Source organism: Sorex araneus, chromosome 2, assembly GCF_027595985.1.
Source record: "Sorex araneus isolate mSorAra2 chromosome 2, mSorAra2.pri, whole genome shotgun sequence".
Lineage (NCBI taxonomy): Eukaryota > Metazoa > Chordata > Mammalia > Eulipotyphla > Soricidae > Sorex > Sorex araneus.
The window spans coordinates 104,154,486-104,180,969 of record NC_073303.1 but is presented as its reverse complement, the minus strand read 5'-3'; the positions used below and the strand labels follow the sequence as shown (position 1 = coordinate 104,180,969).

Sequence of the window (26,484 nt, the reverse complement as noted above, 5' to 3'; positions counted from 1 at the left end):
CTGCAATTGTAGGGGGTAGTAACTATGGGTGAATTGAATTATTGGGTGGCAAAATTCTTGGGTGGCAGAATTCTTGGGTGGTAGAATTCTTGGGATAATTCTGTGTCCCTCCTATAACTTGAGCATCATCTTCAAGGAAAGTAGGAGAGTGGGTGCTGCTACCAAGAATAGGAGATCCAGAAGACAGAGGACCATATTTTTCTTAGTCATTAAGTCTGCAGTACCTAGAACAGTACCTGCCATTCAGAGGGTCAGATGAATGAAGAAAAAATATGATTCTTACCATTTGCATAGACCTCTCTAACACTTTGGTAACTCAAGTCTTAAGAACAATTACTTTAGGGGGAGAGGGCAGCTCAGATAGAGAAGGGAACACCAGGTAAAGGGTGTTCTGAAGACCCGCTCTTGATGGGAGATAGGTGCTGATAGTAGACATAGACTGAGCATGATGGCCACTCAATACCTCTATTTCGGACCAAAACACCCAAAAGGAGAGAGAGAACAAAAGGGAATGCCCTGCCACAGAGGCAGGGGTGGTGGGGAGATAGATTGGAGATGGTGGGAGTGATACTGGGATTATTTGTGGTGGAAAATGGGCACTGGTGGGGGATGGGCACTCGATCATTGAGTTTATAACTCTGTAATTGTACCTTATGGTGATCCACTAATAATAATTTAAAAAAGAAAAATTACTTTAAAACAGTTCCACTTTCTAAAGCACTTGACTCTGCATTTTCAAGTCAGAAGCTCAACTTATTATTGAGGGGACAAAAGGAAAGAAAATCTATAATAAGAGGATAACTCTAAAACAATTCACGGGGGTGAGAAAAACAATGAGGGGTGACAGGAAAATCATTTGATAAATGTAGTGCCACTCCCACCACTGTCCTCTTGAGAGTCTTGACAGAGAAGAATGATGATAGCAGATGCTAAAAAGTTCTGCCACGCTAATATTTTTTCCAATTGCTAGTAAGTTTCTATAATAAATGCTTTTAGTTACTTTTTTAGTTACAAACAAAACAGCATCTGCAACTCTGTGTGTGTGTGAGTTTGTGTGTGTGTGTCTTTCACAAAACTCAATGAGAACATCATTTCAGTATTTCATTGTCATAAACATGGCTTCTCCCAAGACTGAAAAGGGAACAATATTTCTCAAAATAAAGCTTCGGGAGAGCCAGAGTATTTGCTGACATCCCTACAGGATAGCAGTGCTGACATAGTGGCAATGCCCTGGCTGGTCTTTGTAACTAGAAACTGAATCTCTCATTTTTGTTCAGGGCAAGGTTGAAGCTGAGTTCCACTTGGTCACGGCAGAAGAAGCTGAGAGGAACCCTGTTGGAAAAGCCCGGAAGGAGCCAGAGCCTCTGGCTAAGCCCAAGTGAGTGGAGCTGAGGGCACCAGAAATGGCAAACACCCCTTGAAAGCCCTAGACCTCAGGCTCAGGGCTTTGCTTTAGGGGTTTTCAACTGCGGGCCCATGACCCAGTCCTGGCCCGAGGTGTAAAAGAGGCCAGTGGTTTAATGGATTCCTCTGGGAGAACAGAAAAGCATCCACCAGAGGTGCCATCCTACCAATATAGTATTTTGTTTCTGTAGTTGGGAAATATTCTAAAATATTACTGAATGTCTAACAAATGAAGAGTTTGCTCTTTTCTAGTACCACAGAATTCCTAGATTAACCTTTTATGTCTTTTTCTTTTCATTTTTAAATGAATATGAGTTCTTATAAAATAACGAATTCATAGACGAATATGAATTTATAAGATTTTTTCTACTTGTTCTGTAATCACACAAACAAAATTATATTGTTTCATTTATTCCTTGCTGAAAAGTTTTGCCTTGTTGCCATTGATATCATAATAGGATTTTTTTACTCACTTATTTTTATTTATTTGAAACACTGTGATTTACAATGCTATTAATGATAGGATTTTATGCATACAATGTTCCAGCACTACACTCTCCACAAGAGTGTCTGCTTTCCTCAGTGGGCCCCTAAACCCTGTCCCCCAGTGTGGTAAGCTCAGTCCTGTAGATAGATCAGTTTTCATGTTCTATTCCCTTGACCATTTGTTATTCTTTTACCAAGTTTATTTATATGCTAATAATTAGGATTTTTAATGGTGCAATAATAACCCATAGAGTTAATGCTCACAATCGACTTATTTGCTATTCTATAATTGTGTACAATTTTGCCTGTACGTTTCCCCCATTATCATGAGTATAATATTATTTTTAAAAAACTTTTACCTTTATAAATTATTACTTTAAAGTAAATTCTCAGAAGTAGATTTTTTAAAAGAACTTCCTTATTAAGTTTAATCCATGATTATCACATATCACTTAAAAATAAAAGATACATAGATGTAAAATATAAATAAAAATGAATTTTTCAAATTCTACCTATCTCTCTTGCATTCTAAGGGACACCAGATGAATCGTTCCTTTTCTGTACCTACTTATGACTTATCAAAAGAACATGAATTCCTAATAATGTGTGCTTAGTTATTCATTAGTGCAAAATTATTTCTGGAGCTCTTATAATATGTACTCTTGAAAAACTACTTTAGAAGAACATTGAAGAAATATAAGACATATGCTTTCCCTTCCAAGAACTTTCTGTCTGATTAGGAAGAATGAAGAGCCTCATAAGACTGTTGTCAGAGTATAGAAGGCAAATATGTTCAGCTTAGTAAGGGGATAAGTCAGACGAGGAGTGAGATCAGAATGTGAAGGAGGCAGCTACTGTGAAGTGGGGAGGTAGGGCAGGCACTACAGAACAGGACCTGAGCAGCTAAAGGTTGGACAGATCTCCCCTTGCTTTTAGGTAGACTCTTGCCCTACTCCCCACCAGTCTGAACAAGGACGCAGGACCCATACCACCCTGAAAAAGAAACCATTCCTGATTCAGAACAACACATCCTTGGGGGCTGGAGCAATAGCACAGCGGGTAGGGCTTTTGCCTTGCACGCGGCCGACTCCGGTTCGATTCCCAGCATCCCATATGGTCCCCTGAGCACTGCCAGGAATAATTCCTGAGTGCAGAGCCAGGAGTAACCCCTGTGCATCACCGGGTGTGACCCAAAAAGAAAAAATATAGAACAACACATCTCTTGGTGAGGTCCCAGAAAGTGGGAGTCAGGTGTACTTCCTGAGGGCTTGTATATTCGGTGTGTTGACAACACAGCCTGATCTTCTCTTGCCTCCTTTTCAGCCGTCCAGACACCTCCTTCTCTTGGTTCGTGAGCCCCTTCAAGTGCCTCTACCACCTCATCTGGAGGAATTACAAGAAGTACATCATCATCGCTTTTATTCTGATCGTCCTCATCATCTTCCTCGTCCTCTTCATCTATACTTTGCCAGGAGCCATAAGCCGAAAAGTTGTGGGCTCATAGATTATGGTGCCAGGACCCTTGTTTTCCCTAGCCCTACCCTCCTCATCGGCAAACAGTTAATTGAAAGTGTGTGCTGTGTACATGCTCTAGGCTGGGTGCAGAGCGGGTAGACCTAAATGGCCTAAGAATCAATTCCTTTGTCTAAGTACAGATCAGTTCTTCTTGGGGAAGATAAAATAGGAGCGTTCTCTTTACCCCACTACCACCACCTTCCACACTTATAATGTTTAAGTCATGTGATCACCCGAGGACAGCATGAAATAATTGCCCCTTCACCTCAGAATAATCAGAGGTGACCTCAGATGAACCTCGATAAATAATTTCTTTATGCAATTCATCCTATTTTAAGAGTTTTAATTCTGGGTTTGAGTTTTTACGGGAAATAATTTTAATAACATAGCAAATAAAGTATTTCAGCTAATTACTAGATATTTAACCTGCCCCCTACACTGTAGCTTATTAAATCCCTATAGCATACATTTACTTATTCATGTTATACAATTGGCTTAGAGAAAATCTCACTTGAGTCACTTAAAATACTTTATTGTAAAAAATTCCCACCAAGAGAAAAGATGCCATTGGTTTACCACTTAAGTCACACTTATTAAATATGTTCAATAGTAGTATTAAGTTCTGTAGGAATCCCTATAGATATATACTTCATAACAATTCCAGAGTTTGAACTTTGTAAATATGGAATATATATGTGGGTCTGGTGTATGGTATTGGGGAGTTGGTGAGGGGAGGAAAACAATGTCCCTTGGACCAGCAGGAATGATATTTCAGTCATTTTCACGGGTTCCATCAATACTAGTATTCTCACAGACCATGATACAGTGGGCTTCCCTGATACTATTTAGAATTTGATCTTACTGACATGTGGTCATTTCTGTCAGGATTCTTAATCATGAGCTAATTCCAAAGCACACCTAATTATCTAGAAATGATATTGTTGCACTTGTCAAGAAAGTCACTTATTCCTGAAAGTAAACATATACTCTTCATTCAAGGCCTGCCATTTGAATTAAGTCAAAGAATATTAGGGCTGGCCTTCTCAGTTAAAATGGGAAACATAGAAATTGGAATGTTTGTCCTCAATTTCACTACAAAATTTCCTACTTTGTAGACAACTAAATACGACACTATTTGTTCTTTCTATTATTGGGTTACTTGGAATGGATTTGGGTTTGCCACTCAACACCAGAAGTACAGGGATACTCTTTTATTTGGATATTTTGTGAAAATATCTGACTTTTTAAATAAGGATATTTGCTTCCATATAGAAAGTAGTTCTAGAATGTTCTTTGCTTACCAGAAACTAAGCATGGTCTGTGTAATTTTAGACTTAGCATTTGTCACCGAATTCTTGTCTAACTGCTTAGTCCCTAATAACCAAAATTTCCTGTCTTACTAAGAGCTGAAAAACAGAGTTATTATATCATTAGCTCCATTTCCCAGTAAGTTTATTTGCATAAACTCATTCATTCTTGCTGAGAAATAGCATACAAATGCCAAGAGTACTGAAATTAGAAACACTTGATGAGTTAGAGAATATATATTAAATATACTATAAGTAAATATAGACATATATAAAACTATATGTAAGCAGGAAGTAAAAAGAAAATATATATACATGTGTAAAATATCTCTATGAATATACTAAAATGCTGATTGTAATTACCTTAAGTACCATTTTATTTTCCTTTTGGTTTTCTCCCAATATTTAATAAGCATGTATTATTTTAATGTAAAAAGTTTAATGTAAATTTAAATGTATATTAAATTTATTCTTAAAGTTTTTTGTTTGCTTTTTGTTTGGGCTCCATACTTGGTAGTGCTTACTCCTGGCTCTGTGCTCAGGGATCTCTTCTGGTGGGCTCTGGGGACCGTATGGGAAACAGGGGATCAAACCAGCTGGCTGAGTGCAAGACAAGTGCCCTACTTGCTGTGATGTTGTTCTGGGCTTAAATTTAAATTTATATTTAGTGTAAAGGTTTAGTAAATGGAGACAAATTTTAGAATATTTACTGTCTTCAATGAGGGAGGCAGTAGGGATAGAAATAAGAAAATAAGGTAGAGAAATAAAGAGAGAAAGAAAGAGCGAGAGAGAGAAGAAAGGTGTCCGTAGAGGCAGGCTTAGGGCAGAGAGGGAATGATGGGAGAGAAACTGGGGACACTGGTGCTGGGAAATGTACACTGGTGGAGGGATTGGTGTTGGGACACTTATGACTGAAACCGAATCATAAACAGCTTTGTAAGGGTCAATCTCACAGTGATTTAATAGTAAACTCTTAAAATAAAAAATTGCTTTAAAACAAAAAAAGTAAATTAAGTTAAATTTAAAAGGAATAAGAAAACATGACCCATTTCACCATGGAGTTTTCATCCTAGCTACTTTCAAGATTTTATCTATGTTTGGTCTTTTTTTTTTTTTTTTTGAGGGATCTGGGAGACATTTCCTGAAATTCTCAGTCAAGTCAGTAGATTGTGAGAGTCTGAGGATGCAGTGCTGCTCACATTCTAAGGTGTTGGGGACCACCGGGGCCACCTCATCAGTGCCTGACTGTCTCCAGCCTTCCATTCTGGGGTGCTCAAGGTCCCATGTGGTAGCAGGGATTGAGCCCAAGTCAGGCACTGATACTAAAAGTAACCCTTGTATGATTTTTCTGTTCCCTCAAGATATTGTTTTATCTCCATTTTTTTCAGCTGTCCAAAAAGCATACCAGGTAAGGAATGTATTTTCTAGACAAGGTCTAAAAAAGGTACAATATCTATTTCCTGCTTTGTTAATGAAATAAAAGATTATTTAAGGATAGATTTGGAAATAAGGAACTATAATTTCTGTTGGATCCTGGACAGCATAATGAGAAGTCAGCTTTTGACAAAGCAAAGCACATTGTTCAAATGTACAATAAAAATAGACTAGAAGTTGAAAATGCTTCTAAGTAGAGCTTATCACCCTTACTTTGATGTCAAAAGATGTCCATGATGATAGGCCTTTAGAAGTATTTGAAACACTTTCAGATCAGATGGCAACATAAGAAATGTGTGAGAAGAAGTGGCAAGAAAAGATAATTTTGGAATCAGCTCTGTCTGGTGTTCTATACATAGGTTATCACTTATGGCCCATCCTGTGTAAAAAATAAATAAGGAGAATCATGTTCTAGTCCTAATTTTGTAGCACTAGTACTAAAGATAATACAGTTTAATTTTTTAAATTTAAAAACAGAAGGTCTATTTTCCAACAAGTAGCCACAGTCCTTATTCGTGTTTTTAAATAAGGCTAATTTAAATTTATTCATTTGACAAATTCCTTCATATAACAGTGAAAGACTTTTTCTTATAGCTTAAATCTGTGAGTGGTTTTACTTGAAGGGTTTTTTTAAAAAAAAAATCATGTAAGGAGCCGGAGCAATAGTACAGCGGATAGGGCGTTTGCCTTGCATGCGGACAACCCAGGTTCAATCCCTGGCATCCTATAGTCTCCTAAGCATCACCAGGAGTAATTCCTGAGTGCAAAGCCAGGAGTAACCCCTGAGCATCACTGGGTGTGACCCAAAAAGAAAAAAATAAAATCATTTGAATTCCCCCCTCCCTAAATTAAACAAAGCAAAATTAACACCAGGAACAACTAACAACCTTTAGGATAAAATTTTCATTGTAGATCTCCATCATTGAAACATTTTGTACCTTCCTTGCTCTTTCCCTTAAAAGACACATAGTTGGAAATTACCAAATGGACTGCACAGCAGGATCATTTAGCATTTATTCATTAAACTGATCAACTATTAAACTCCATTCCTGTTCCAGGTGCTGTTGTCAACACTGAGACAAAAGCACCCAATCAGATAATGTGAGTCTCAGCTCTAATGAAGCATAGACTTTGATGGAGAAAGGACATTAACCTAATAATTACACATGGAGATCGTTACAGGCTGATGGATTGAGCAAGGGCAAAGTACTGGAGGCAGAAACGCATTTCACAGAAGACCCACACCCCATCTACATGTCAAGAACAGTTACTGGGGAAGTAGAGCCAAGGGAGTTGAAGGATCAGAGAAAGGAAAGAGAGGAAAGGAAGAGGAGCACTGTAGACAGAGATGGTAGTAGGTGGGAAAGCTCTGAAGTGAAAGGAAACAAAGGCATCCAGGGGGGCCTGAAAGAGAATAGTTATCGTAGTGAATGGCAGATGGTTCTGAGATGGAGCTGAAAACTCATGAACAGTCCTAACCCTGAGAGTTTGGGTCTTGATTGTAAAAGCAATAAATAGTGAAGGATTTTAATCAGTAGAAAGGGATATGTGGATCTTTCATTTCAAGCAAAGAATGAGTAGGTGGTGCTGTGTTCCTGACCACAGAGAGGATATTTTCTCTCAGTAATGACAGCAGAGGAGGGATGTGGAAGGATAAGATATTTCTTTACGACTCCAGAATGAATGGAAAATTTGGGGATCTAGTGTTGACTCTGCTTGTACTGCTGTGTGACCTGAGCCAGGTAATCTTATATCTCTGAGACATAACATTGGGTCATTAGCTATACAACACACACAGACACACACAGATACACATACAAACACACAGCCACATACGTACTACAGTGAAAAGTCTGTGGTATATCCTGGCACAAAACTAACATGTTGGTAGGTTTGGAACATGAAGACTTTGAAGAGACAGAATAAATTCAGAGCCAGATTTTGAGGAATCTTGAATGCCATGTCAAGAAGGTTGGACTTTATGTAGCAGAGGGTGGTTCGTGTAGCCTGGCTAAAGAAACAAGTGGGAGGAACAGGTGAAATTGGAGAAGTTGTTCTACAGTCCCTGAAGATTGATGGGATGTGATCCAGGAGCAGCAAGGCATCTCTGTAAAAAGGCCCCAAACCCGATGGAAAATGAATCTGTGTCAGGGTCTGAGCTCTGGAGACAGAGAGGGAGATCCCAGGCTATCGGTGAGGGCCTCGGCTCAGAGATGTTTAAGTCCATCTGAGAAGAAGTTCACTGAACCTCTCCAAGACTCAATTTTCTCATCTGATAACAATAAATGATTACCTACTTCTCAAGAGAAGTGAATATTGGAGAAAAGGAATGTCAAAAGTCTAACATGTGTCTGGCACAAAGCCCATCCTCAAAGGCAAGCAACTAGTGTCACAAGTGTCATGTCTATGTGTAGAATCAACAGTAAATTGATTTCAATTGGTTATGGGAAGTGAGGAATGAGCACCAGACTTTTATTTCCAAACTGTTTTGGCACTAAACAAAGAAATTTTTCAATCAATTTAATGTGGTGACTGACTACAGAAAACCCATGAACTAGAACCTAAATTATATAGTTTTGCAGGTCAGCAAGTCTCAAGTTCAACACGCAGCTCCTGAGCTAAAATCAAGGTGTAGTCAGGGCTTCTTTCCTTTCTGCAGGTTCTTAGGGAGAACATGTGGATTTGTCTTTCCAGCTACGAGAGACCACTGTTCACTCCCCTTGGCCGTGCCCTCTTCCTCCACCCTCAAAGTCAGTCACGTTACACCCATCCATGCCTTCCTTCAGGTGTCTCCAGTCAGAGGAGTTCTTGCTCTTAAGGAAACTTTATATGTCATTGTATCTACCCACATCATCCAGGATAAAGTCATCCTCTCAAAGTCCTTGACTTTATTCTATCTGTAAACATCCTCTTGTCATATAACGGCCATGACCTAGGAACATAACCCGGTTGGAGAGCACACACATGCTTTCTGCAGATGAGGCCCGGACTTCCATCACCAGCTCTGCCAACACAAAAAACAAACTGCAACAACAAATAAAAGAACACAGTACCGAGAATTATGATGTGAATTTATTTGTGCAATTATTATTCATTTGTTCATTTTTTTCAGAGGAGGGAGTTCTTCTGTTGACCAAGCACTTAAGCAGAACATCCAGCTTGTAACTCTTGCAAATTAAATGTCATTCAGTACAGCTTTAAGAGTTGGCGTAGAAAAGAAGGTTTCACAGACATATTTTACTTTGTTTGCCTCTGGAACAAGATGTCTTTTTTTATTGTTCAGTGTCTCAAGTGCCAGTTGTTTCAGGAATGAGGGAAGAAACCACCCATCCTTCCCATACTCATTTAAATCTTCTCAAGCCCAGAAGAGTCTGGCTCAGAGAGGGTTATGAGAGGACTCTCTCCTGCCGCCACCCCCCTGCCTTAGAAGTTCCAAATAGGCCTCTTAAATTCAGCTTTTTCCCCCTACAGCATTATTTCTTCCAATTCAAAAGAAAACACTGTCTCTGCTCTTCCTAGTTTATAAAGGACAATTTGACAAAAGAACACTATTTTTCTCTGAATTGTACCAGTGGAAGGATGGGCTTTGGAGGCTAAGAGGACATTGAAACCTTGAAAAGACACACGCTGTGTCATCTTCAGCCAGTCCTGCAGCAACTCTTAACTGTAACTTGCTGATATGTAAAATGCAGATAGCACTCATAGTATAGAATTACCTGTGTGTGGCGCATGTGTGGTAGAATGCAACAGTTCTCTACTGGGGATAAAGTGCCTAGTAGACCTCTTGTATATCATAGTACCAGATTAATAACCACTATGTAAGTGACAACTAATATTTGCTATGTGCTGGGATTAATTATAAGTATGTATTATATATATACATACATATTTCCTCTCACTAATTCTTCCAGCTGCCAGTTATAGTCAGGGGTAGCAAAATGCTAAACTCAAAGGTGTCTTTCTATTGGCTTGAGGCTACGCGTACAGAGTTCAGTGGGTAGGGTTTACAGGAAATCTCATTGAAGATTTACTCAGCTGACAAACCATTTGTGTTTTTTCCACTCTCATTCATCCTGCCTGAATTATGTATGTGATGACTGGAGCTCCATCTGTTATCTTGGATTATGAGGCAATCTTGACTACGACACCACCACAAAAAAATAATGGGAAATAGAAGGGACTTCAATCCCTGCTTATTGTGGTAACGCCATACACCTTATTGATGCACTATTTCCTGACTTATTTATATGAAAGCAAAATAAACTTCTAGATTTCTAAAGTCAGAGTTATTTGGGGGTGGTTATGATTGCTTTTGTTGTCATATGTAAGTAACTAAATCCTCAGTGGTGCATGTAAGTGTTCCTTGACCATGTAGAAGTGGAAGCCAGTTTCTTCCAGTTCCTTATTCGAGTCACTTACTCTCAGATCAACAACGTCTCACTATCAATGGTCCCTTTGTATAGATATGTCATCTTCCATTAAGTGATCAAACGCTCCATTGTCATGTGTCTGGGTCACCCATGTTGTAGCTCCAGGAATCATAGTGACTGCTGGGGATCACTTTCAGAAATGTGGAGCAACGCCAGGGATTGAACTCTTGACCTTTCATGAGCAATGCAGGTGCTCTGTCGCTCACTAAGCTGTATCCTCCGAGAGCCCCCTTTTAATACCAAAGACTGCCCTGATGTATGCCAGACTTATTTCATTGTGACTTTGATTTTCATTTACTTAATGATTAGTAACATCTATTGTGTTTACATGTGCTTATGGGGTGGTGAGGGCTGTGTATGCTCTTAGGAAGTGTCTATTCCCCTTCTGTCTTCATTTTATCTAGAATTTATATATTCTAGACAGTAATAATTTATTACATGTGATTTCCAAGTATTTTTTCTATGACTTGAATTTTTACTCTGTTGATAGTGTCTTTTGAAACAGATTCTTTTAATTTGGTGGAGCAAAATGAAACAATCTTTCCAAAGTCAAAGTTATTTGTCTATTTTTCAGATGCTTTTGCCTGTGCTTTTGGTGGCTATTTAATAAATCATGAATAAATCCAATGACATGAAACCTTTCTTCTATGTTTTCTTCTATGAATATTATAGTTTTAGCACTATGGTTAGGTCTCCCACATACTTTGAATTAGTTTTTGTATACTGTATTAGGCAAGGGTAAAATTCATTTTTGATGGGGGAGAAATAAGGGGGAGGTCTCCCAAGCAGCTCAGGAGGCCCATGGTGAATCTTAGCCAATCAGGTCAGTGATTTCTTTTAAGGATCTGAGACTGAGCACTACGAGGGCCTTATAGTGCCAGGGAATACCCAGGCCACCCCCTATGTGCTATGGGGGACCTTCAGAACCACATCAATGGTGCTTCTGCAGTGCTCAGGCGACCATGTGGTGCTGGAGAGCTAACTGCATGCCAGGCATGAGCCTTAACCCCCTACTATCTCCCTAGCCCTCAAACCTCATTCTTTTGTGGATATCCAGTGTGCCTTTCACCATTTGTTGAAAACTTCACCTTTTAAATGTTTCTCTGTGCTTCATTAATTTATAGTACTAGTAGCAGCGGCAGCTTCTGCGGCAGTCAGTATGCTATATTTTCACATATAATCATTTTTAATGCTTTCAATGACCTTCTGAAGAGACTATGACCAAGATAGAGTTGGATTTGTTTGTGTAACAAGGAACTCTTTATATCTTTGAGATTAATCTTAATGGTTTTTCTCTCTTACAGATTTGCTTTCGGATATGAACTACTCTATGTATTTGCCCCAGGATGCCGGGTTGTTTTAATAACATGGATCATCCACAGAGCACTAATTCACAGAAGCTGGTTCAAGGGGCGGTTGGGGGTGGGGAGCAAAGAATGAGACTCCAACACTAACTTCCACTTGGTAATAATTTATCCACATACATTTGATTAGCCAAAAGCAGTCACATGACCAAATTCTGAGGAGCAGAGAACCACAATCCCTTCATGTGATCCAAAGTTGAGAAGAACCAGATATTGGTGACTAATGTTTTCCACATGTGGCAATAACTATTTCCAGTTTATGGATTTAAAACATTAGGGCTCTATAGCTAATTACGAAGAAGTTCTCTTTGGCTTTAAAATTTCTCTCCTTATTCCCAACATGATGGTTATTACATTTTAATGTACTATATATAGCCTATATCCTTCCCCCCAAATTTACCCAGTTTCTTGACTATAACAGTCTCTGTGTTGTTTATGAAGATTTAATGAAACTGCCTGCGAACTGCAAGTCAACTGATTTTCAATAAAAGAATGAAATTCACATTGCGGTGAATCATTGTAATGGCTTTCCTGTGCATTTCTACCAGGCTCATTTATGGCTTCTGAAGGTCCTCTTGGGGTCCTTGGGGAGTACCCGAGTGGCCTTTTTCTTTCTTTGTTGTTTAAGAACACGCACTGGAGTCTTAGCAGTTGGGATTCAGGCCTATAGATGCAGCAAACCTTGGCCACTAAGCAAAAGTAAATTTTCTTTGATGTCAATTTATAGTGCACAGTTGTCAATTTTGAAATAAGCATTAGAAGAACACGACGCTGCTCATATTCATCTCTCCTGCTCAGGGACTTCTTCTCCTTGGCCAAGCCTTAGTGCACTTTGTGTCCCTCCTGAAATTCAGACACATTTTGCCTAGCTCTAGGCTGGACATATGTCTGTCACCATGCCCTACACGCCACTGCATGCTTATTTTCATCAGTTGAATTGACTGCAATTGAATTGACTGATGGGTAGAAATAGGATTGTAATGACAGTTATGACCCCCAAATCAGAACTCTTTTGATACAAGTTGATTCCCTCACTCAGCTCCCAGAGATGTTAAAATAAAAATCACCATTATTTCACCTTCAGCACAGAGACAACAACAGATATAAGAGAAGAGGCAGAGACTAGGGTGATCACAGGATGATCACTGACCATTAACAGATTAAGACTAAGGCCTTTGAGGTCTTGGAGACAGAGTACAGTCAGAAAAGTACTTGCTTTGCATGTGGCAGACCTAGGTTCAAGGATTTGATCTCGGGACCACAAAAGGTCCCGTTAGTACCAGGAGTTATCCCTGGTTCCCTGGTACTGAGCATAGAACCAGGAGTAAGCCCTGAGCACTGCCAGGTGTTGCCCAAAACCAAAACAAACAACAACTACCCCCAAAAAAAGAAAAGAAAAAAAAAGGTTAAGGCCTTTGAAATGCTTTTTTCAAAAGCAAAAAGAAGCTATTTTTTGCTTTTGCTTTGTCTTAATCCCATCCCTTGATTTCTTCCTGAAATGTAGATGTGATGCTCAGAGGTACAGCAACCATCTCTCCACACAGGGACTAAGCAAACCAACGATAACACATCCAGACAGGCAAAGGAGCCTTAATTCTGCCCTGGTTTTCTCTCGACTTGCTTAGGGGAAAACACACCCCTAACCTGTTTTGACTTGTGATCAATAGCAACTGTAACTGGTTCAGAATGATGACATGACTCTCCCAAATCACATATATTATTAGTGGCCTTTCAAAGGACAGCAGGGTCAAATGGTAGGGGACAGTCAAAGCAAGAGGCACAGACTACCCTGACTTGGGAGTAGAGGCAGGTGAGAAGGACACAAAAATATAGAATACGGTAGGAGACCTCACACTTAAAAACAGCCCCGTCTCATCCCCCAGGCCCTCTCTTCATCCCCCAGCTCCTCCCGCCCCACCCACTCCTTAGAAATCAGGCAGGGGTGGGTGCAAGAGCAAACCTGAAAATGCCTACAAACTCCTCAATCATATAGTCATGAGTCATTTGGTCATTACGTCAATCAGCTTTCAGAAAATTAGCTTTCAGTAAACTTATTTTCCACCGTGTGACTTGATGCCCATGTTTTCAGCTAGAATCCTTGCCGTTTCCCAGGGTTGCTATACAATGTACAATCACTGAGCATCACTCTCAGCCAGAGCGGGGCTCTCCCTAGACTAAGACATGTCCTCCTTCCCTTTCTAGTTCATTATGAGCTATAGAAGAGGCCCAGAGGGTCAGCTGTCCTGTCCCCTGAGCTCCCCAGGGACCTGAGCAGAACAGCATTTTTTTTTGAGGTATCAAGTTTTTGTTTCTTTTTTCTTTTAATTTTTTTTTATTAGTGAACCACCATGAGGTACTGTTGCATACTTACAAACGTTCCTGTTTGCATTTCAGTCATACAATGATAGGTTACCTATCCCTCTACCAGTGCCCATTCTCCACCACCAATGATATCAGTATCCCTCCCACCTCCCACTTCCTTCCCCTCCCCACCCCGCCTCTGTGGCAGGATATTCCCTTTTGTTCTCTCTCTCCTTTTGGGTGTTGCAATAGAGGTATTGAGTGGCCACCATAGAACAGCTTTCTTTAAAAAAAAAAAATTCATCTTTTTTTTTGAGTGCTCAAACATCAGCCTCTGGCACTGGGCTCAGAGACAAATCACAGGAAGTCTGGGCAGCCTTCACACCCAGCCTCCCTCTGAGAACTGGTCTAGCTCATGGTGCCTGCTCCTCTTCACGCAGCTGAATCTCCCTCAGGGGCCTCTCCTTGGTCCCCTTGAGAAAAAAGTGGTGCAGGTGTGAGCCATGATTTGTTTCCCAGGCCATGAAATGATTGGTCCTAGCTGAGACCAAGTTGCGAGTGTCAGTCCCATGTAGCCATGATTGTGTCTGGTCTGTGACAAGGACACCCTTGAAGAATAAATGGTTGTAATCATTGCCACCCTTAATAGAAGACCTACTGTGTGCCCTGTTGGGCCAGATTCTTCCTTAATAGGTAGCTCTGTTCCCTGGCGCTATACTGAGTTCCCCTCCTAGGAAACAACAGTAAGAGAAATAAAATCGACCTTCAAGAGTTGAACCATGGTCTCACTCACTGGCACAGCGTGGCCACCTTGGGAAGCAGGTCAGCCTCAGCCTCAGCTGAGATATGATGGGATCTTAGGCTGGAAAAAAAATAAAAGTTCTTTTTTGCCTGAGTTCTTTATTTTCATCTGCTACCTTTAGCTCTTAAGCTTTTAGTGAGGTGACTCAACCCCTTCTCCTCACACACACTAGCCAGGCCTAGGCAGTGAACAGACATTTAAACTCAGAGGCACTGAGATTTGTTCAGAGTTGAGCATGTGACCCAAACCAAGTGGTAAACAACATTCCTGCGACATTACTGACCTTCACATTTTGTTGTTGAATAACAACCTATGTTTTGTGCCAAGATAAAATCAGCACCAAGGAAAGCACCTCAGAGTTGAAGGGTTGGGGAAAGAGAACAGACTAGATCTAGCCATACCTGGAGCACATACATCCCAGTTACATTAACCAGCATTGTATTTTTGTGGCAGGTAGATTTAAAACATACTCTCCCTAACTTCACATGTTCTGGAACCACTAGAAAAGTTTACTCTATGCTCCACAGATATCAAACTCTTTCTGTTCTCCATCATTTGCTTTCACCCCATACCCAAAAATGCTCTATTCCAAAATCTTCACTGAGGTAAATTCTGTCATGTACACATCAATTTCAGTCCTTCATGGATTCTCCTTTCCAGGGTCTTCCCAATTCCTTCTATCAGTGTGGGGAGAACACCAAAGTGTAACCATATCATTCTAGTCTCAAGTTCACTGATGTGGCTGGACTATTGAAATAACCTCCATGATCTCCCCATCTTCTCAGACATCCCCCCGACAGCCCAAGTGATCTTTCAAGCACATAAATCTTATTTAGTCTGCCATGCTTCGAACATTTTGGTGACTGACTATTGCTTGGGGGAAAGTGACCATATTCTCTTTATGCTCTGATCACACACCCTCAGGGTCCGTTCCCTTCAGCCCATAACTTTCTGCTCATTTTCTCTTTCCACAGATTTCTTTGCTTTCTTGACCTTGAATACAGCTTTTATAAACCTTGAAATGTCAAGGAACTTTGACTTTGAAATTCTAACTCCCTGGAATATTTGTCTCTTGGCACTCCTTGTGACTGGTTCATTCTCATTTTTCTGAGCTCAGTCCACATGTTAACTTTTGAGAGAGACTCTGATTTACTTGCTGTGACATCACTTCTCACTCAGAAGAACAAGGGCAAATATTATCCTCCTCCCTCTACAGAATCCACACCAGTGTCCAACATTGTATGAGTCTGCTCAAGCTCTCTCTCAAGGTACCACAGACCAGATGACTCAGATGACAAGAATTAATTTTCCTACAGATCTAAAGACTGGCCATCTGAGTTGAAGGTATTAGCAAGGTCAGTTCCTTATGAGGCCTCTTACCTTGGCTTCTAGAGGGCTGTCTTCCCTCTGTGTCCAATATGTTCTTCTCTCTGTGCATGTCTGTGTCCACTTGCCTCATCTCATAAGAACTCGGTGAAGCTGCTAACTATGAAGACTTCGTTTTCACCTCAGTGACTCTTCTTTAGGTCCTTCCATCAAATGAAGTCACAATCTTAGGAATTTAACACATGACCTGGATGGGACAAAATTCTGCTGGCAATAGGTACAGGCTATCCCTTCAAAAATAAACCTCTGCCTACCTTACCGAAGTTTGCCTTTTCTGATTTCAAATTCCTGAAGTAACCTCCAGGTGACTGTTCAGCTCTAGTGTCCGGGACAGCATTCAGCGGGGAAACAGGAGGAAGGGTGGACACAGTGAAGTCCGAAGTGAGCCAAAGTGAGCGCAAGTGTCTGGTGAGATTTTTGACTCAAATTCCCTTCCTCAAATCTGGGCTCTGGCCTGCAGGGTCCCCATATATACACCCTCAGCAATCACATTTGGGCACTTTCCCCAGGCTTGGTTTGATAATAAACTTCTATAGATGAGTCATTTTGATTAAAAAAGATCCTTAAAGGATGGTGCTTGGTTTCTAGACAAAAGAACAAGGTACAGGGAGGGTGATGGAGCCAAGAGAAGCAAATGAGTACATGTTCAAGGGCAAGATAGTGAACACTGATACATTTGCTTCCCACTTGCCAAGACTGGGTCTAGTTAAAGTCCCATCTTCATTTGACTGTGAATCTAAAATAATTCTTTTTAAAGAAATTATTTATTATTATTATTGAAGAGCTGTGATTTATAAAGTTATTGATAGGTGAGTTTAGGTATATAATATTGCAACACCAATCCCACCACTAATGTCAACTTCCTTTCACCAGTGTTCCCACATTCCCTCCCCACCCCAACCCCCACTTTGTTTGACCTTGAACCAGGCTATCCACTGAGCACACTCAGCCCTTAGGAAATTCAGCAACTAACTCCGGGAATCACTTGGGGGTTACACCTTGCAGTGCTTGGGGTCTACATCTGCTCTGCACTCAGTAGTATAACTATAATCACTTACTTTCTCGTTGGCTTCCCATAGAAAGAAAAGTCTTTCTTTCATTTACAATTCCAAAACACACAGAGCTATCAAGTCCCACTAAGGAATACCAGTGGTAAGTAATAATACAACACGCCAAATTATGCTAGTGTCTCACCTTAGCATCCAAAGTAGTTTTAGTTTCAAAGGTCTGCCCATGAAAGTGCTGGTGTGCTGGTGATTAGGACTATATGTTCCTCCCTCCCTTTTCCCCAGAGCTGAAACCAGCTAATAGTAGATACAGGGAGACAAATGGGAGCCAGAGAATTGGCTGTATCTGTCACAACAGATACATAGTCCCCATAATTCTTATTTTATTTTATTTTATTGAATTACTGTGAGATAGTTACAAGCTTTCATGTTTGGGTTACAATCACACAATGATCAAGCACCCATCCCTCCACCAGTGTACATTCCCCACCACCAATATCCCTAGTATGCCCCCACCTTTCCCACCCTCTCACTGCCTCCATGGCAGACAATATTCCCCATACTCTCTCTCTCTACTTTTGGGCATTATGGCTTGCAATGCAGACACTGAGAGGTCATCATGTTTGGTCCATTATCTACTTTCGGCACACATTTTCCATCCTGACTGATTCCTCCAGTCCCCATAATTCTTAAGGTCATAAATTGCTCGTAAAGTTTCCCAGACCTTTCCTTTATGTGGGAGGTAGAAGAACACAGTGAAGGGTAAGGTATTAACCAATTTACTGCTTTATTTTTATGTCTTGGGTGCAGCTAGAGAATCCAGAGTGTGGCAAGATTACGAGGCTCACTGTGCCTGGGCACAGACCCAGCAAAAAGCAAGATCCCTGCATGAGTGAACACATTAACCTTGTCCAGCGGAGCACTCTGGCTGCAGAGTGCCAGCCTCTCACCAGCCCTCCACGGCAGAGTCAGTAATGTTCTTCCCTTCTGTCCTAGGATGGGGCAGGGGAGAGCAATGAGCCCACCTCTCAGCTCACTGGGACTACAGTGATTCAAAACTGTAGGACTCTCAATGCTAAAATCAGAAAGTTCTTGGAAAATCAATGCAAACTAGCCAGCTTATACCTTCCTAAGCCTTGACAATAAGTTCTCACTTCTCTCTAGAGAGGAGGACAGCAGTGTAGACGGACCGAGGAGGGGAAGAGACTTCCTCCAGGTCTCCAATAGTAAACTAGTGAGAACTGGTATAGTGAGTGGATTGGGTGTAGGTTTGGGATGACAGTTGGGACTCTGCATGATAAACATCTGTAGCATGGTCATCAGAAAATAAAACTAATTATTAGCATGAAAAGAAGAGAATAGTACTTTACATCATTAAACTCATTTTGCAAATGTGGTCCCTTGATCATTTCCTCCTGTGCCCCAGATGAAATATACTCTGAGAGGCAGTTATATTTTTCAACTGGTGCCAAACAATGACGAAGGAAAAATGAGAAGTATTACAAAGTCACCTGAGGTGACCTTGGGTTATCCATTAGCAAGACTGAAATTTTAATTTTGCTTGGGGGTTACACCTTGCAGTGCTTGGGGTCTACATCTGCTCTGCACTCAGTAGTCGCTCCTGTCGGTACTCAGAGGACAATAGACACTCAACGTATAACTATAATCATCTCTCCAACCCCCAACACACTAACTTATATGAAATTTAAGAATTTTTTCCCACTACTATTCGACTGGGCTTCAGACGGCTCTCACGCGGCCCCCGCCCTTCACCGCTCTCCCACGATCCCCCAGACCCTGCCTCCCATTGCTACACCGCTCTGCTCACTCCCCAACCTCACCGCCCCTGTCCTGAGCACTGCCAGTGTCCCAAGTGGTTACTGGGGGCGTGGCCTGTATCTCAGGGGGCGTGGTCTCAAGGGGGCATGGCCTCCTGCCCGATGGGCTGCAGTTATTATTACTTTTTTTAGCATAATCTGTATAACCTGTTTCTTTGAAAAATTCCCTGGCCATCTTAATCACTCTATGTCAGTAGTCTATTAGCTTATTCTAACTTCACAAAAACTATCCGTGAACAATAGAAACTTTGCAAGGAGAGCGTAGCCTTAAACCTTCACTAGAGGCCCCACATAAATCAGGATGAATGCCTGAGAGTAAGGAAGAATTCTAGAACAGGAACAAGGCTACCATTATCAATTTAGTACAAACAGAGCCCCTCCTCCTGCAGCAAGAGGGAATAGGGGTAGACAACTAGAACGCTCCAACTCTATATTTCCATAACAATATGAAGAAACAGCGAAATTCCCCTCCACGAAGAGAGGATGAAGAAAAGATTCCAGAAACCTCAACAGAGTCTACCCACATATACGACTTTTCAGAAAAAGAGTTCAGAGAGGAAATCCAGGAGAGTCGATGTACTCCAAGCAACCATGGAACAGACATCCAATAAATTAAGGCAGGATACAAATGAAGCATTGGATTGGTCCACCAAGAAAATGCAGGAAGAAATAAAAGCAGAAATTTCAAAGCTACGAATGGAAGTCACACAAATAAAGGAATCAGTAAATGAATTAAAAATCTCAGTAGGATTCCTCAACAGTAGAATGACTACAGCCGAAGAATATTTTTCCACCACTATTCAATTCTCAATCTTAATCAACTTAAATACGTATATGAATAGTTCCTTTACACACATGATCTTATTCTGTTCCTGCCCAAGGCTTTTACTGACTTGAAACTGTGACTTAATGGTGTATCCTTTATTTCAGCAGCGTTTCCTTTTCACCTTTTGAGCAAGGCTGGTTAAAGATAGTTTGCTCTATTTCCTGCCTAACTGAGAGGAGACTATTAAGAGCTGGGTTTTAAGTCTCAGTTCAGCGACTTCCCAAAAACAATGTCCCTAAGACTAAAATTTTTCATTCGAAGAGTGGAGCGGGGTAGTTCTTCCCCTCAAACCTCGGAGTGGCCCGATTAAAAGCACTTCAGTCTGAAACTGTTCTGTAAACTGTAGCAGACTAAGAAGTCCAAACCATATATCAAAGAATTTCCTTTTTTTACTCAAATGCCAGGAAACATATAAACTAGTTCAACTTGGGCATTTAAAAAATGTTCCACTCATCTACCGGTTGCTTCAAAAAGAATTTTTTAATCATCTCCATCACCTCTGTGCTTGAAGCTTGACCTGGAGGTGAATCATGTCATCTCCATCCTAAAAATGAATCTGAGAGGCTTGCAACAAGATTCTGCAGGCTCTCATCCCCCCTTCCATCCATCTCTCTTAATTCTGAGCTCTGGAGCCATGATGAGGCCTCTGATCACTGCTGAGATAAAAACTCAGCACATGCAAGTATTAGTCTACTGATAACAGATCAACTCAGATTTTTATTTCTTTTAACCCAAAGGGAAAAAAATTAACATTCAAGAAATGACTAAAGTTCTTCAGTCAGGAAACTGGGCTTAGACCTAGAAAAACCAGACTGTAAATACTCAGGCTCATGATGAGAAAATATTTCTTTAAAGAGTTCCTACAGGGTATCCCTGATGGTGCTGAGAATAAACCCTTTGAAAATAGCAGGTGGGCTTACTTCCCTTCAAATCTGTTTGTTGCCAAGACTATTTCAAACTCTTGTTTTGGAGCAAAGAAACACACATATGGGTAAACGTTTAGCCAGAAGAACCCCCATTCCTAGAGAACTAAAGCAGAGACTAAAAAGGATAACTCAGTGTTTCAAGGACCAGCCCAACTTCTCAAATAGACAACAGACACCCCAACTGCAATGTGTTGGCTCCTAGAAAGGCACCTCACTCCCTAGGTCTTAGCTCAGCCCCTTCTGTCACACCAACATGTCCCCAGAGTACCAGAAACTCAACCTCATCATAATTTTATTCTCATAGTTTAAGATATTGTTTCTGTTAAAGTTCTCATACCAGGTGTTACAAATATTGACAGAATTAGGTAAGAAAAATGCAAGCATTTGCAGAAATAAGAGCACTGAGTCTTTCAGAATGGAAACAAGTAATAGGAAATGTCCAGTGAAAACAAATTCTTAGACTCTGACAACAAAACTGAGGTTACCAAGCAGAGGGGGGAAGGAGAGGAGGGGAGGTGTTTGATAGGAGATAGGGGATGGAGTGATTCATAAGGAATCTAGAACAATGGTGTATAAATATTGGGAATTTGGTAGTGAGAGAAGTGAATTTACATAGCATGCCTAAAGCATAAATATTAATTATATTTTATAATATTTCAATAAAAAGCAAATAAATGAGAAAACAATATAAAATGATGGTGGCTCTCAAACTACAATGTGCCTCATAATAATATACAAAGTTCTTAAAAACAAATTGTTCCCCACCTCCACTTAACATTTGCCTAGACTAAAAATAACATTCAGATTCAAGAGTACATATCTAAAAACACTTTAAGGCTCATTGATTCATTGTTCTTCTGAACTCTGATGTGGCTACTGAGAAATTGGTTCTCCACGATTTTTATGCCTTTAGAGATAATCTGCCTCTTCTCCAGGGAAGCTGTTAAATTATTTCTCTCTCAATGTACTTATTATTCTGAAGCACAATTACATTGCGTCCAAGTCCTGTGCTGTTTTATCTGTGGAGGGTTTGTCTTTGATTATGGCTGGTAGGTTATTTACATTTTAAAAATTCAAGTCTTTCTTTAGTTCTAGAAATTTCTCAGGCAAGGAATATTTAAATTCATCTCTCTAGCATTTTATTGTTTTTAGTTTCTATTAATGATATATTTCACTATCACTGTCATCCCATTGCTCATCGATTTGCTCGAGCAGGCACCAGTAATGTCTCCGTTGTGAGACTTGTTACTGTATTTGGCATATTGAATATGCCACAGGTAGCTTTCCAGGCTCTGCCATGTGGGCGAGATACTCTCGGTAGCTTGCTGGGCTCTCCGAGAAAGACAGAGGAATCAAACCCAGGTTGGCTGTGTGCAAGGCAAACGTCCTACTCGCTGTGCTATCACTCCAGCTATTACACCTTCTTATTTGCATCAATTTCTTGTTTTCCCTTTTTTCTACCACTTTATCTTTACACCTTAAATCATACAGCTCACTGATTATTTCTTCAGGAATCTCCCTCAGGATATGATGATTATGAATGATGTGACCTGTCAAAAGAACAGATAACTATTGTTTCTTTGTAATCGCTGTTCCTGTTCAATAATCAAAGAATGTTAGTCATTTCTTCATCGTTTACAGATTTTTATTGTTCCTCTCCATCCTAGCTCACCCCCTATCCATGCAGAAATTGTTGATGGTTTATTGTTCCTTTAAGATTTGTCCCTGGGGCCAGAACAATAGGACAGTAGTAGGGCATTTGCTTTGCACACCCAACCAGGATTTGATCCCCATCCCCTGTATTCTATGTGTTTCCAGGCACTGCCAGGAGTAATTACCGAGCACAGAGCCAGGAGTAACCCCTGAGCACTGTTTGGTATAACCCGAATTTAAAAAAATTGTCCGTGATTCTGATCTATAGAAATTTTCCAGTCATTTTAATATGATGTTACATCTTACTGCTTCTTATTGAGTCTGTGCTTTTGAAGATCTAAAAATAATTTTGTTTCTACACACTTTTCACTTTTCAAAGAAGGTGACTTTTGCCACACTCAATAAATACAGCACCCAGTGATGGAAGGCTGGTTATGTGCTCTCAATTCTTCTCAATTCTCAGAAGTCTCTCTGGGAAGCCAGTCTTAGGAAGTCTCCAAAAACCGAGGAATTTGAAAATTCACATTGTCCCTCTGTAGCCATTTCCCACAGTCACCGTACCTCCTCTCTCTCCATATTCAGGAAACAGGATGAACACAGATTTTGTCAGGATGCTTCTCAATGGCCTTAGACATTTCAATATGGAAAGAAGAAAGGGAAAGGACGCAAAGCAATTTGTCCAAGTTCCCACCTCAAGTGAATAGCCACCCCACTATAGCATATTTCTCATGGGAAAATCAAATCTATAGCTTACCATTAGGCTATATGTTCTCTGGGGCAGGTTCACTGGTTGTTCACTAGTGTATCCCTTGATCTAGCACAGATTATATATGACCCCAGCATGTAGAGCCATGTATGATTTTTTTTTTATCATCTGGATGGGCCAGAAACCAATATGTCAATACAAACTGACCTGGAACTAAGGAACAACCGCTTCTTGGGAAAAATATCAAAGTACCTTTAGAAGGTTGCAGAACAATGCCCAGGGTAACTGCCATCAGGGAAAACCATCCAGTTTCATTAAACGTTTGCATTCTTTGCTATTTTCCCATTCTGCTCACTTTCTCATATAATCAATTATAAAAAACTAGCTTAGGAGAAATAAAATTGGAGCTTGCTCACATTCTTCTTGTGTCCGTCTCATTCTTTTGTGTCTGTCTGTGTCTGTCCCTTTCTTCTTATGTCTGTCTCCTTTTCACTCGAGCACCCTCTCCCGGTTACCCACGTTGACCAAGTCCTGAGGGACGGGATATGTATGAATGAACTAATACTGGCTCAGTGTAATATTATTAATGTAATTTCTTGGTTGAGTCATGGCTGAGTGCTGCAGGAATAAAAAAGTTGAACCCTGAATTTCTGACATTGGCCCTATTCAACACAGGAGAAATAATATAACTTTTGCTGATGATCTACTGTAATTTCTCAAATGTGTCTTTCATTCCTCAATGTGCTTATAGGGACCCATAAAAGGTGTCCAAGAACATGTTTGCTATATTTCTGTGATTAAATGAATTATCATGATTAAATTGTCTATTTGTTTCTTGATATGTTTGCATCTATGAAATGTTATAGAATAAAATAGCTGCATTATTAATCTTCTTCCCCAAAAAAATTCAGTTCTGCACACAATCTCACAAAAGTTCACATTAATTTCAAAGGATTGCGAAAACTATTATGGTCAGTTTGAAACTTAGAAGAGCTGTTTCAAAATCTTGAAATTTTATTTTATTTTATTTTATTTTTTAACTGTTTTTATTGAATCCCTGTGAGATATTCCTTACAAAGCTGTCCATGATTGAAGTCATACAGTATCCCATCATCCATCCCTCCACCAGTGTACATTTCCCAGCACCAGTGTCCCCACATTCCCTCCCATCATTCCCCACCCCCCACTCCCTGCCCCTATGGTAGGTGCTTTTCTTCTCTCTCTCTCTTTCTCTCTCTCTCTTATCTCTCTCTCTCTTTCTCTCTCCCTCTCTCTCTCTCTGTACAGAGGGTAGAGCACTTCAGGTAGGGACCTATCTGGCAGATGGCCAACCTGGGTTCAATCCTCATCATCCCAGATGGTCCTCCAAGCACCACCAGGAGTAATCCTTAAAGATGATAACTTCAATGTCCTTATTTCACAAACAGAAACCTGAAAACTAGTAATGGAAAATTTTGGTAGATGGATATTTTATAGTACATGCAAAGAAGGGATGGCATATCTATTGTTAAAAATTCCACCCAGAGTAGCTGAAGAAGACATAATTTTTCACCCTTGAATATGGATGTTCTCTGAAATTATTTCTTCCCTACCCAATTCTTCACAGTCAGTTATAAACTACAGATTTCCTAAATCCTAATCCTTTTACTTTTCTGTGACAAATCTAATTTCCCCAAGACTCTTTAAACCCAATACTCTTTCCACCCAACGAGCTCTTCTCTCTGGATTCAGTTTTCTTTGGTTAACTTTTGAACAATATTTCTTCTCTCTTTTTAATTAAGAAGGACCAAAAATGTCATCCCATAAAATGATAAATGAATTTCCAGTGTAAGACTCCCCAAACCAAACTCTTTAAAAATAAATAAGTAAACTAGGATATGTCATTCTTTTTAACACCAAGAAAACACCCAACATAAATATAACAAGCTGATGGGACAAGATAATAGGTGACATTTAAAATCATGTCCTGCAAAATGTCATGACAGGCTTGGGTAAATTTTAATTATGGTCAAAGAAATTAAAATTAAAAATTAATGGTATTCGTGGAAGGATATGGGCACAGAGCAAAATTTAGTTTTGTGGTACACTATAATTAAACCAAATAAATTGATTCTATCTGAAAATAAAAATTATGTACTGCTCTGAAAGAATTATATAATGACATTAAACCATCATAAGGAGCCGAAAAATGTGTAGGGGAAGCAGCAACAACAGCAGGGAAAAAAATCCCTTTCCAGGTTTAAACTTGAGAAGCCCCACAAAACAAATGGAAGATGAGATATTTCTGAGTGGTTGGCCATAGGTGGACCCCAGGTATCGGGCAAGAATAATGACTTATCTAAATTTAACAGCAGGGAGCTATGAAGGCACATTTCCAGATAAGGCCATTACATCTCTGAAAAATACTGATAAATAGTAGTGTATAGTTTTGCTTTTCGCAATGGCTAAATTGTGTTTGGATCAGCCATCTTGTTGAGGGCTACAGAAAATTCATTAAAAAAATTAACCTCCTTGAAGGCATTAGAACACTCAGAAGGCAAAGATAATTTACAAAGCAAAAGTCTGATAAAGATAGGGGAAGTGAGGCAGAAAATGAAGCTCCATTACTGCTTGGTTTAACTGTTGATTTCAAAAACAAAGCTGAGACAAAGATGTTGAGTAGAGCTTTAGGGATTCCCATAAGAATAACAAAATTAAATGTACTCCAAAGAGATATGGTGTTTTAAAAGTATAAAAGGATATTAGTTAGATTAAAACACATCAAAAAAAAAACCAATCATCAGTGCTGGTGTGGATGTGAGGGAAAAAAGACCCTCATCCACTGCTGGTGGGAATGTCTCCTGGTTCAACTCTTTTGGAAAAAATTATGGACACTACTCTAAAAACTAAGAATTGAACTTCCATAGGACCTGGAAATTTCTTCCTTGTCATCTACTCCAAAGGCCCCAAACTCTATTCAGAAAATACATTTGCACTATTCACCATGGCGAAAATCTAAAAACAATCAATGTGTCCAAGAACAGATGACTAAATAAACTACTGGTTCATTAATGGATTACTTCTCATTGGGAAGGAAAAAACAAATCTATGCAATTTGCC

The 26,484-nt window shown here is 40.0% G+C and overlaps 1 protein-coding gene across 1 annotated transcript in view; it reads left to right on the top strand.

Moving 5' to 3' along the window:
* Positions 1–3,394, top strand: part of FER1L6 (fer-1 like family member 6) — a 129,078-nt gene extending 125,684 nt beyond the window's left edge. Inside the window, exons 40-41 of the mRNA XM_055128326.1 lie at positions 1,278–1,378; positions 3,214–3,394. Coding sequence (XP_054984301.1) covers positions 1,278–1,378; positions 3,214–3,394 — 282 coding nt within the window. The remainder of the gene's footprint in view (positions 1–1,277; positions 1,379–3,213) is intronic.
* Positions 3,395–26,484: the final 23,090 nt, after the last annotated feature.